The sequence below is a fragment of the Pollicipes pollicipes genome, unplaced genomic scaffold (assembly GCF_011947565.3).
Source record: "Pollicipes pollicipes isolate AB1234 unplaced genomic scaffold, Ppol_2.1 Scaffold_6052;HRSCAF=7182_pilon_pilon_pilon, whole genome shotgun sequence".
Taxonomy (NCBI): domain Eukaryota; kingdom Metazoa; phylum Arthropoda; class Thecostraca; order Pollicipedomorpha; family Pollicipedidae; genus Pollicipes; species Pollicipes pollicipes.
Window position 1 is genome coordinate 2,814,727 of NW_023596805.1, and position 13,308 is coordinate 2,828,034.

General features: G+C 56.3%; 1 protein-coding gene across 1 annotated transcript; it reads right to left on the reverse strand.

Moving 5' to 3' along the window:
- Positions 1-9,873: 9,873 nt before the first annotated feature.
- On the reverse strand, positions 9,874-12,680 carry LOC119104720 (ethanolamine-phosphate phospho-lyase; the record flags this gene model as incomplete). The annotated part of the gene is given in 3 exon segments (XM_037228437.1): positions 9,874-10,174; positions 11,204-11,419; positions 12,565-12,680. Coding segments are annotated over 2 exon segments (296 nt in total), but the record flags the coding sequence as incomplete, so codon positions are not given.
- Positions 12,681-13,308: the final 628 nt, after the last annotated feature.

The window sequence follows — 13,308 nt, forward strand, 5'->3', positions numbered from 1 at the left end:
TATGCATGGCATAGTCAGGGATTTTGTGTCATCAGAAGTGGTGTATTCAAGAAGGTACGGGGGCGGGGGGTGGCAAACTGTACCTTTCTTTTCTTTCCCGGTGTGCGTAATACTGCTCATTTCCCCCTAATCTCAAGGAGCCCTCGAATATATGGATATAATTTGTTCATTACGTTACCAAAGAAAGCACACAGGGCCTATCTCAGGCGTACCCAGGGCCTATGTCGGGCGCGCCCAGGGCCCACCTCGGGAGCGCCCAGGACCTATCTCGGGTGCGCACATGGCCTATCTTGGGAAAGCAACAGGCCTATCTTGGGTGCGTACAGGGCCTATTTCGGGTGCGCACGGGGCCTACCTTAGGCTCAGAAAAGGATTGCCAGGAGTCAAGAACGAGCTATTCTGAGGCTGGAAAGCACCCGTTTTAAGGTCGATAAAACGCCTATGTTTGTTACAGGCATGGAAATGGTCTAATTCTGGTCTGGAAAGGACCGATCGCAGACACAAGAGGGGCAATGCTAGATCAGTAAACGCCTATTGCGAACACAGATATTGCAGCCTCAAAGCAGAGAAGCGTACATCGTAGAGTCAGGGAGGACCTTGTCAGGTCTAAAAAGCTCACTGATAAACTTAAAAACAGCTCATCTCAGGTCAGGTAGGAGCAAATGTCAAACTGAGTAATTGAGCATTTCTGGTCCGGAAAATGCACATCTTGCCTATCAGGCCTACAAAGTGATCATCTCTAGTCTGGAAAAGGCCCGTCGTAGGCTCAGAAAAGCCTGTGTCAGGCACGGAAAGGGCTCATCGTTGGCCTGGGAGAAGACCCCTCATACTAGTAGAGTCCACCGTAGACTAACGGAGGGCACTTTTTAAGTCAGTGCAGGGCTCATTCAGGATTGAAAAGTGAGCATCTCTGGACCGGAAACGAAGCACCTTTTCTCTTAAACCCGAGAAGGCCTATCTCAGATCTCATTCTACGATCGACCCCTCCTAGATCCGGGAGGCCCCTGCCTGAGCCTGCAAAGGGCCCTTTCTCGAATGTTAGAATTGAGATATATCATACATTGGTCCCCTCTCCCGTCATGGGAGGGCAAATGCATGATGTTTCCCCCCTGAGGGTCTCGAGATCGACCAGGGACGCCGAACCCTTTCATCAGAATGACAGCCGACAGGTGCCTCGGGATGGGACGGAAAGGTTCCTCAGCCACCGACCGGGAAACGTAATGCGCCCCCCCCCCCCCCTCCCCCCCCCCCCCCCCCAGCGTTCTTATCACCGGCGCCTTGCCCTGGAAAGGTAAGGGCGCTGTAACGTTCAACGGGATGGATGGAAACGAAGCAAAAATGTGCGCAGCGCTGAGCATCACATGCTTGCCTGGTGGTCCCTCCATTTTTGGAATCGACTGGTGAAAAGGTGTTGGGTGCACGCTCGCGATGTCTGCAACCTAAACCAATGATGTCCGGCGCTGCACGCCTTCGGCGACGTCTAGACCAAACTGAGCTGCATTCCTTCGGCGACGTCTGGATCAGGCTGAGCTGTGTTCCTTCGGTGGCATCTAGATCAAGCTGAGCTGCGTTCCTTCGGCGACGTCTAAGCCAAGCTGAGCTGCGTTCCTTCGGCAACGTTTATGTCAATCTGAGCTGCGTTCCTTCGGTTACGTGTAGATCAAGCTGAACTGCGTTCCTTCGGCGACGTCTAGGTCAAGCTAAGCTTGACCTCGGCAGGCGCGTGAGAGCATGACGGTCGATGAATCGGGAAATACGGCCTCTGTGAGCTTATCAAAATCAGTTCGTACTGATGAGTTAGTGGCGTGTTGATTTCACTGGCGTACGTATTTCGCACATGACTGGCGCACGACTGACGTATAAATTTCACCTGAACAATTTTTAGGGCTGGTCCTCCGAATCGATTGGCACCGAGAGGGGTACGAGGAATAGAGATTCCACCATTTTGTTAAAAGCTAGTGATACTGTAAGTGATAATCCGCTGCGACGGTAAACCTACACATAAAACTTAAAAGCAGGCACTACCCTAGCATATGAAGTCTCTTCCGCCCGCCTTGTACCCGTCTTCTGGTGTCAGCTCTGAGGAAAACGCCGCGTGGTCTAAACTCACTGTAGTGCCCTAGTTGGTGTTTTTGTCAAAGCATGTCTGACGCTCACGCACAAAACTATTTGTGCACTGTTTTTAAATTGATTTTGATAATGGATGCGCTTCCCGGAGTGAGTACCGGTTAGCCATATGTGTACCGAAATATGGACCATATTTCGACTTGCCCTAGTGTTTACTCAGCGAAGTTTATCTCACTCTGGTTCTGAGGCCGTTCGGCAGGCTATTTGTGTTGAGAGTTGGGGGAGTCGTCGTCGCCAGAGCGGGCCCACGCCGTCTGTGGGCCTTGAAAAGAAAGCTGGTTCCTCCCATCCAAAAATACGGCTGTCCGACACTGTGCTTCATCAGCCAAACCAGGCGACAAAGGAACAGTCAGTCCACAGTCATCGGTAATTGCTTATTTGCTTATTTGTTTATTTAGGACATAAGCATTCCACAGGCACAAGTCCAACTACGGAAGAAGTCGAGTTTTAGAAACAACAGGAAGGTTCCATTTCCACACCGGGTTATAACCAAAAAATCACATGAGTCACACACATTGCAGGCATACATTTCGAAGCGTTTCATTTTGCACATCACCCGCCCAGGATCGGGGGCTCTCCGGTGGGCGGGGGACAGCGAGCAAGCCGTCCGTGGTCAGGACTTCCTAACCGCCGGACCAAAATAACCATCGGACTTAAGAGACCGGACCTGAGTGCGGCCTTAGACGTTAGTACGAATTTGCCCGGCACTCCAGCCGGACAGCAAACAGTAACAGCGCTAGTGTTCGCTGAATCTCTGGGTAAAAATGTCAGTGGCCCGGCCAGGTGGGATAAGTCGCGGTTTTCTCCTCCGAAGCGGCCATGACGGTGGCCGGTTTTCCAAAATCGACCACCGCGTCAAAAAAGAAACGCCAGCCGAACGGTCTGCCTTAATGGATGCCGGACGCCCGATTACTGGTGAAGTCACATGCACGCAGGGATGGGTGCCTGACGCGTTTTGAAGATAGTTGTCGCTACTCTCGAGAACGCCGCCAAGCGGGTGCCGCTGTCACCACGGCTGGCATCGGAAGTGGCACGCTAAGCGAAAACGTGGCCAGAGGGGGTTGTGCATGGTCCGCCTGAGGTGAGGTAGGAAGAGAGCGGACGGGCCTTGCGCCAACACCGGCGACGTGACGCCCAGGATCTGGGCCCAGTTGCACGCTGGGGGCCGAGCACTGCAAGCAGCGCCGGTCGGCCCGGCAACACATTGGACGGAGGTGGGAAGGAAGGGGGGGGGGGGCGTGGCGACCAAACTATTGGACCACGCGGAAAAACGAGGGCGGGTCGACCTGGTCAGGAGAACTCAAGAACCGATAAAGCATGGTGCAACGGGCTACAGGAAGAAAAAACTATTCGAGGCAGACGGAGAAGGGTACATCAGGGGCCGACAGCCCTGCCTAGGCAGGATGAATGAGAAGGTCCCAACGCTCATCACTTGGCAACGACATCTGGCTCTGTGGGCAACGGGGCGCCGGCGAAACACGCACCATGTGAGAGCTCGGAACGTCGTAGCCATCTCAACTGGACTAACGACGGCTTGCGCTCCAGATCTGTCCCTTGAGCCTTTGGAGCGTCAAGGGACATCTTTGGAGCGCAAGTCGTCCATGTGTGTGGATGACATGCGCTCCAAAGTTGACGAGACGCGGGGAGTATCGTCCGAACAGTGAGCCGTCACCCTGGAGGGCAGGCGAGGGAACGAGTCGGTGTCCAACTTTTAACATCTGAGGCCGACCCAGTAGCTGCGTGGGTGCCGACGTGACAACGATTTTGCCTGCTGTTTTAGATAGGAGGAGGGGATGGGGAGGGGAAGAAGGAGAGGAAAACTTACTTTCTCGTCGTCCCCAGATTGCATGCGGTGCTCTCCAACGGCGAGCCGGAGGTCGATACTAGTGCCATCACTGTCACCTTTCGGCACCCCTGCTTCCTGCTGATAGCGCGAAAGCCGGGGTCGCCTTGATCGCGGCCCACTGATGACAGCGTTCGTGCTTTGCGTCTTTGGGGCGGTGGACAGCGGGAGCGGAGGTGATGGGGGACGGCGGGAGATGCACTCAGCTGGATGAACTGAGAATGTCGGTTCGTCTCAGTTGGGGATATCTGTTGACGGGCTCTTGCAATGCATGGGTTAGATGCCGGTATTCTGTTGTTTTTTTGTGAAGCTGAAAAGTTTTGAAGCTTGTAGAATCTTCGGTGTCTAGGTGTCTGGGTTCGGAATCTTCGGTGTCTAGTTCTGCATTTATATGGGTACGGGACGGCATTATTGGACTAACGGGAGAAATGTTAGGATGCTGTGACTACACTTATTGATATACACATTCTGCCGTGGGGAGTTTGTGAGTTTCTGGAGCTTTGTGCCCTGTGTAGGACATTTTTGGTGCGGGTCTGTATGTTCGATGGCAGTGGCAAATACAATATGGCTATTCATTATGAGTTTCAAGAAGACAGGGTACATAGTACCGCTGTGCTGGCTCTTTTCCCCACATCGCTGTGAAGTTTTGTACTGGTGTTCTGTACGTAATACACCTAGCCTATTAACGGCTCATGTGTGGTCCAGCAGCGCCAATAGTCATTTCGACCCACTTTACCTCCCAGCCCGTGAAAATGATTTTGTCCGCTGGTCTGGAGAACCTCCACCACCTGCACGTTATGAACGGCCTGCTCGTTCTCGTGGCGGATGGTCCTCTTACCGCGCCGCGCGCGCCGCTGGCTGTCCGCGCGGCCCGAGTTGGACGGATCGCCGGCGTGGCGACGTGCCGATCGCGTCGTTTTCGAGTCCTGCCACCACGCGGCGCTAGCGTCGCCGTCGGCAGAGCGCGAGCGCTGGTGATGCAGGCCGGACATTTTCACCTCGCAGCGTGCCGGAGAGGTAGGGAGCGAGATGCCAGCCCTTCCATTGCCCGTGCCTCGCAAAGGCATCACTGTTATATGTGCCGTTAGCGTCGGTCACAGTACTCATTTGCTGGTGATCCTGCGAGGATACTTATTGGAACTGAGTGACACCTGTGTGGTAAGAGGCTGCCTGCTGTGAAGAGCAAGCAAATGACAACACATGTACGCTGTTGGGCGGGTTTCTTTCTAGTCGATGGTGATCGTTTCACCAGTTAAGGAAGTGCACCCTAACCAGCATACTGGCCACGCCGTACTACCGAGGCCGGCGAACTGGTGAACGGACGAACCGGTGTCTGCGGCCGGTGAACCAGTGTTCAGTTACTAAAGTTAGGCAGCCTTCCTGGACCCCTTATTGACATCGCGTGAGCGGTTCTACCATGCCGGGAATGTCAAGGTGTAGAAATTATATTCAGCAATATTTGTTAATGCATTTAGAATAAAAGCTTGCATACATTACGATGAAGTGAATCAAAGCCTGTCGCCTTCAGAAAGCAAAGTTTACGACAATACACCTAATTAGATGCAATTGTCCTGACACTACCAGCGAAACGCTTTTGTGTTCAAATGATTGTTTAATCATGCCAGGGATGAGCAGGTGATGTCCTGGGCATCCTCTTTCCTCCATCTTAATTCTTCGTGGAAGCAAGCTACATCAGGCAGGGATGGTCAACTCCTCGAACTTCATGAAACGACCGCTTTTGCCTGAGCTACAAAATAGTCGAGTCAGGTTAATGCGCATTGCGGACCACCGTCGCAAAATGACCGATTTCTTTAAGCCTCCTCATCGCCAAATATTGGTTTGTATGTATACATTTTGATACGTTTTATTTTGCACATCACCCACCCAAGATCGGGAGGGGGGGGGGGGGGCTCTCCGGCGGGGTAGGGGACAGCGAGCAAGCCGACCGTGGTCAGGAAACCCCAACCGCCGGACCAGATATGACCATCGGACCTGAGAGACCGGACCTGGGTGCGGCCTTAGACGTTAGTACGGATTTGTCCGACGCTCCAGCCGATCGCTATAACAAACAGCAACGGCGCTAGTGTTCACTGAATCTCCGGGTAGAAAGTGCCCGTGGCCCGGTTAGGTGAAATAAATCGCGGTTTTTTTCTCCGAAACGGCCACGACGGTGGCTCGTTTTCCGAAATGGACCACCGCGTCAAAAAGAAACGCCAGCTAGCTTGAACGCTTAGACGCTAGCTCTCGAGACAGCTTAAAAACAGCTTAGAAACGGTCTAGCTTAATGGATGTGGGACGCCCGATCACCGGCGAAATCACGCGGGGATGGGTGCCTGACGCGTTTTGAAGATAGTTGTCGCTACTCTCGAGAACGCCGCCAAGCGGGTGCCGCTGTCACCACGGCTGGCATCGGAAGTGGCACGCTAAGCGAAAACGTGGCCAGAGGGGGTTGTGCATGGTCCGCCTGAGGTGAGGTAGGAAGAGAGCGGACGGGCCTTGCGCCAACGCCGGCGACGTGACGCCCAGGATCTGGGCCCAGTTGCACGCTGGGGGCCGAGCACTGCAAGCAGCGCCGGTCGGCCCGGCAACACATTGGGCGGAGGTGGGAAAAGGGGGGGGGGGGGGGCGTGGCGACCAAACTATTGGACCACATAGGAAAACAAGGGCGGGTCGACCTGGTCAGGAGAACTCAAGAACCATTAAGGCATGGTACAAAGGGCTCTACAGGAAGAAAGAACTATTCGAGACAGACGGAGAAGGGTGCATCAGGGACCGACAGCCGTGCCTAGGCAGGATGAATGAGAAGGTCCCAACGCTCATCACTTGGCAACGACATCTGGCTCCGTGGGCAACGGGGCGCCGGCGAAACACGCACCATGTGAGAGCTCGGAACGTCGTAGCCATCTCAACTGGACTAACGACGGCTTGCGCTCCAGATCTGTCCCTCTGGACTAACGACGGCTTGCGCTCCAGATCTGTCCCTTGAGCCTTTGGAGCGTCAAGGGACATCTTTGCAGCGCAAGTCGTCCATGTGTGTGGATGACATGCGCTCCAAAGTGGTGCCTCGTGTCCCTCCCAGCAGGGCGGGCGCGGGCGTGTATTTTGCAAATACTGGTGACGATCGACATTCTAATGGTTAGGCGTGGAAGCGAGCCTGGAGGGGCTTTGGTCGGACGGCGACAGGGCACTCGCGCCCGGCGTGGGTGAGCATGGAGTCCGAGGCTGGTGACGCGCGGAGGAGGCCACGTGGAGGCGGCTCATTTGTTCGCCCTCACCGAGGCCATCTGGATTTTGTTGTTTAAGGCGACCACGTGGAGACCGTTGAGTTCCGCGTCGCGGCCAGGCGCGGCGTACGGGCCGCACCGGCGGATCCATGAAGGTCCCCTTGGTGCTGTGGTGTTAATCTGTTGGCCAGTTGTACGGATTGTATTTTCTTGTTCCATTAATTCTTCCCAACAGCTCGGGGCGGGTAGACCCTCACTGAGCCCTGTCCAGCGCTCATGCACCGACTCACTGACGACTACGTTTTTTTTCTTTCCATTCGTTATTAATTGTTCATTTCCATTCCATTCGAATAAGTCCCATTCGATATTGAACTGTTCTCTTTTGTTAGATGGGAGCCGTCGAACCCCGTACAGCACGCCTGCATGGATTTCTTCATGCGCGTGCGGCCTTCTCCCTTTGTTTTATTGCGCGTCCGGCCCCATGGACTGACTAATTTTTCATGGCATTCGAACACGTGTAACATTGTTTTTTCAGTTGTTGATTTCCTTGTTTAATGCGATAAAATCTAACTACGTCCAGCGTATTCGCACGGACTCCTTTAACGAGCGCGTGCGCTCCCCCCTTCCATCGGTTCGCTTTTGCCTGGCCCGGCTCAATTCCCTGACTGACCTGCACACGATGTCCACGCTCGGTTAGCAAGGGACCCTCGCATCCCGGAGATGTATGCTACGCATACCGGAGGCTTGGCGTGGGGGAGCACGGTGTCGGACTTTCGAAAGCAGACGGGATCTCCGGGCTCTTAGCCAGCGATCAGAGTGAGATCGTCTGCCGTGGGTGCTGAGGCATCGCGGCGAGGTGCACGGGGTCTGCCACCTCTCGAGAGATCTCCGCAACTCCGCGAGACCAGGGAAAGTCACTCACGAGGCGGCACCCGACCGTGCTCGGATGGCGCGCGGACATCCGCGACCTGCTGGCAGAGGACGGCACCTTCCAGCAGCGGAAAGCTGCGAGCGCAGGGCGTGGCCGAAGGAATGGTGCGCCACCCACCGTGGACGAGACGCGGGGAGTGTCGTCCGAACAGTGAGCCGTCACCCTGGAGGGCGGACGAGGGAACGAGTCGTTGTCCAACTTTTAACATCTTAGGCCGACCCAGTAGCCGCGTGGGTGCCAACCTGATAACGAATTTGCCTGATGTTTTAAATGGGGAACAGAGAGAGAGAGAGAGAGAGAGAGAGAGAGAGAGAGAGAGAGACGAGAAGAGAGAGAGAGAGAGAGAGGAGAGAGGAGGAGAGAGAGAGAGAGAGAGAGAAGAGAGAGAGAGAGATGAGGGAGAGGGATGAGAGAAGAGAGAGAGGGGGGGGGGGAGGGGAGAGGAAGAGGGAGAGGAAAACTTACTTTCTCGTCGTCCCCAGATTACATGCGGTGCTCTCCAACGGCGAGCCGGAGGTCGATACTAGTGCCATCACTCTCACCTTTCGGCACCCCTGCTTCCTGCTGATGGCGCGAAAGCCGGGGTCGCCTTGATCGCGGCCCACTGATGACAGCGTTCGTGCTTTGCGTCTTTGGGGCGGTGGACAGCGGGAGCGGAGGTGATGGGGGACGGCGGGAGATGCACTCAGCTGGATGAACTGAGAGTGTCGGTTCGTCTCAGTTGGGGATATCTGTTAACGGGCTTTTGCAATGCATGGATTAGATGCCGGTATTCTGTTGTTTTTGTGAAGCTGAAAAGTTTTCAAGCTTGTAGAATCTTCGGAGTCTACCTCTGCATTAATATGGGTACGGGACGGCATTATTGGACTAAGGGGAGAAACGACAGGGTGCAGTACTACACTTATTGATATACACATCCTGTCGTGGGGTGTTTGTGAGTTTCTGGCGTTTTGTGCCCTGTGTAGGACATTTTTGGTGCGGGTCTGTATGTTCGATGGCAGTGGCAAATACAATATGGCTATTCATTATGAGTTTCAAGAAGACAGGGTACATAGTACCGCTGTGCTGGCTCTTTTCCCCACATCGCTGTGAAGTTTTGTACTGGTGTTCTGTACGTATTACACCTAGCCTATTAACGGGTCATGTGTGGTCCAGCAGCACCAATAGTCATTTCGACCCACTTTACCTCCCAGCCCGTGGAAATGATTTTGTCCGATGGTCTGGCAAACCTCCACCACCTGCACGTTATGAACGGCCTGCTCGTTCTCGTGGCGGATGGTCCTCTCACCGCGCCGCGCGCGCCGCTGGCTGTCCGCGCGGCCCGAGTTGGACGGATCGCCGCGCGCGCCGCTGGCTGTCCGCGCGGCCCGAGTTGGACGGATCGCCGCGCGCGCCGCTGGCTGTCCGCGCGGCCCGAGTCGGGCGGATCCCCGGCGTGGCGACGCGTCCACCGCGTCGTTTCAGGCACGTGAACGTGCGGACGATTTCGGGGAAGCTGCTTCAGGGTTACCCAGGCACCCATGATGCGGCAACAACGTCTGATGCTCGCTTTAATATCTTCATATGTGAAGCACTCCCTCCAACGGTAGGGTGATAGCAAATCTGCGACACTTGACCAGCACTGACTCGGGGCTGCCGACTGATGTATTCACGCGTTGGTCGCGCGTCGCTGTGATTCGTGGGAAACTTCAGTCCACATTAGATAACAGGAACACAACTGAAAAGCGGACCTGTTCAGATAACAGATGTTGAGCCCAGTTCAGATGTATTCGGAAATACCTTTTCATCGTTTTGTTTTTCGCAGCGGCGCTCGGCGAAGGACAGGCGTGGCCAGTGCAAAACGTTGATTCAGAGCAACAACATCTGCCCTGTGCGCACCGCCGTGCTTTCAACGAACGTCCGCCGCATGGCGGACCAGGACGGAGACGGGTCTGGTTTCACCGAGCGGGGAAGGCGGTGGGTGCGGCGAGCCCCCGCCCTCTGCCAGCGCGGGGACCCGTTCCACGCTGGCCGGCACAGGTTCGCGGCCAGTTCCCGTGGCGAAGTCACCTGCCGAAGTGGGGCGGAGACGTTGGCCTCAGAGGGAGACAGAGCTGGCATCAGAGGGAGACGGCGTTGACCTCAGAGGGAAACGGAGCTGGCCTCACAGGGAGACAAAGTTGGCCTCACAAGGAGACGGAGATGGCTTCAGAGGGAGGCGGAGCTGGCCTCAGAGGGAGGCAGAGTTGGCCTCAGAGGGAGATGGCGTTGACCTCAGAAGGAGACGGAGCTGGCCTCAGAGGGAGACGGAGCTGGCCCCAGAGGGAGACGGAGCTGGCCTCAGAGGGAGACCGCGTTGACCTCAGAGGGATATGGCGTTGACCTCAGAGGGGGAGAGAGTTGGCATCAGAGGGAGACAGCGTTGACCTCAGAGGGAGATGGCGTTGACCTCAGAGGGAGACGGAGCTGGTTTCAGAGGGAGACGGAGTTGGATTCAGAGGGAGGCGGAGTTGGCCTTAGAGGGAGACGAAGTTGGCATCAGAGGGAGACGGCGTTGGCCTCAGAGGGAGACGAAGTTGGCCCCACAGTGAGACGGAGTTGGCCTCAGGGGGAGGCGAAGGTAGTCTCAGGGGAGACAGAGTTGGCCCCACAGGGAGAAGGAGTTAGCCTCAGAGGGAGGCGGCCGGCGAGGCGACAGTCAGCATGACGTACTCGGCGCAAACGGGGGGAGGACGTGGTAACGATGGCGCCGGTTTCATTTAAATCTGCAGTGATCGCCGTGCGCAAGGTGCCGCTTTCTGCCAAACAGTCGAACCTCGGGGAAATATCAGCGATTCGTTTTTTCAGACATGCATATAGAGCCGTACTTCCAGCAACGGAAAAATGCAAAATCTGCGAAAATATACTATTAAGGTTCGTCACCGGGACCAAACGCAATTTAATGGTCGGAATGTTCAATTTCCAAAGCGCGTAGGGCCCCCATCCACCTAGTGCATGATCATATACCTATATATATATATATATATATATATATATATATATATATATATATATAATCATAACACCTAATGCATCGCAGCCCTGAATAGATCAAAATACCTCAATTCCCCGTAAGATTTCTTGTGAGCAGCAGCGTCAGTTGGTAGCACAAGCAGCGGCGGGCGGCTGCGCTCTCTCTTTATCCGCGGTCACCTCTGCCAGCACTTGGTCCAGCTTGCGCAGAAGCAGCTGACAGTTTTCCTCCGAGAACACAATCGGCGGCTTAAACTTGAGAACGTTCCGGTGCGGCCCGTCCGTCGACAGCAGCACCTTGTCCTGATGACGCCATCGGGGGCCGCCGGTCAAGGCACGGGTAAGGGAAGGCGGTCACGAGAGCGTGATGACGTCATAAATCAAGCGGGCATCACAGGTATTGAGTCACACCATAAGAACGCTGTGACGTCACAAGTCTCGGGTTACGTCACGCGCGCGTGGCGACGTCACGCACCACGACAGTGGAACCCAGTGACGTCAGCAGAATCGCGACAGGGTCCGTGGCGTCACTTCGGGTGCTCTGCAATCCACCAGGTGAAGCGCACCTAAATCACATCACGATGGTGATGCCATGCGTGCCGAGCATGACGTCATTGGCGGAGAGACACTACGTCTGGCGAGACATTACGCCCGGCGAGACACTGCGCTCGGTGAGGCACTACGCTCGGCGAGACACTACACCCGGCGAGACACTACGCCCGGCGAGACACTATGCCCAGCGAGTCACTACGCCCGGCGAAACAACACGCCCAGTGAGACACTACGTCTGGCGAGACATTACGCCTGGCGAGACACTACACCCGGCGAGACAACACGCCTAGTGAGACACTACGTCTGGCGAGACACTACGCCCGGCGAGACACTACACTCGGCGAGACACTACGCTCGACAAGACACTACGCCCGATGAGACAGGGTGCCACGTTTGCGGCAGCCACACATGGCCGGTTATTTCTATATGATACTGCCCAGCAGCACCTATCCTTTCGCCGAAATGCAGTGAGATGAAGGCAACCCAGCCAGCAATCACTCTCGACGCGGCTTGGCTGACGGCCAACGCACTGCGCCATTTTTACGCCGCATTGGGAAGTGTGCGTGTGCCGTACGCGCACGTACACGCATAAGAGTGTATATGCATGTATAACCACGCCGTGTAATTTGGATGACGGAACAGCTGCTGCCCGCAGCTTTGGAACTGATCATCACGAGGCGGATGCGCTAGAACCGCCATCCAGCACTGCACCGGCTCGGCTTCCGGTGGCACAAGAGACGGGCAGGCCTTGGCTCTGCACCGGCCGTTAGGGACCTCGCGTGCCGGCCGGGGCCTTGCGTGCCGGCCGGGGGCTTCGCACGCCGGCCGGGGGCCTCGGTGCGGGCCGGGGCCTCGCGCGCCGGCCGGGGCTCCGCGCGCCGGACTCTCTCACTCACCTCGCCTTGGAGCATGCGCGTTACAACTTCCTTGGCCTGGTCGGTGGCAGGGGCGCGGGTCCCGCGGTCCGTCACCAGATCAATGCCGGCGAACATGCCCATGATGCGGATGTCGCCTGTCCAGAGACGAGTGTCAGCGGCGCGGCACACTGGGTGGGGGCGGGGCGGGGCGGGGCGAGGAGGGCGGGGCGGAGCCAGGGGCGGGGCGGGGTGAGGGGGTGGGGGATGTCATTCCGGTCACGCGGCCGATTTCGGCTGCCTCGATTTCCCCGCGGCCTGTCAGCGCCGCCTGGTGGAGACACTCCACGACGGTGGTCAAGGTAGTCGCACGTGTCGGGGGCAAAGACAGCTTAGGACGCACATAAGACACGCTGCCGTGCTCACAAGCACGGTGCCCCCAGCGGTGGTAAACTGATGCCTGCCGCACGGAGTTTAGTGGGCGCCACATTTGAGAGTGCAGATGGGCTGCGCCACACCTGCAGACGGCGCCGCGAGCGGTCACCCCGCCGGCACCGGCCCGCTTGCATGATGTGCGACTGCACATGCTCCTGCTCTAATCCTTCGCCGCCACCGTTCGTTTGGCTCGGTGTGGTCAGGGTCTTTGCAGCTGCGGCAGTCCGATTCAAAACTATGGAACCGAGGAGGGAGGGAATCAGGACTTGAGGAGGGAAGCAAGTGATGGGGCAATGCTGCGGCCTTTGAGAAATCCCCGTTGCCGAGCCTTGCCCCGCACAGGGAGCCGAC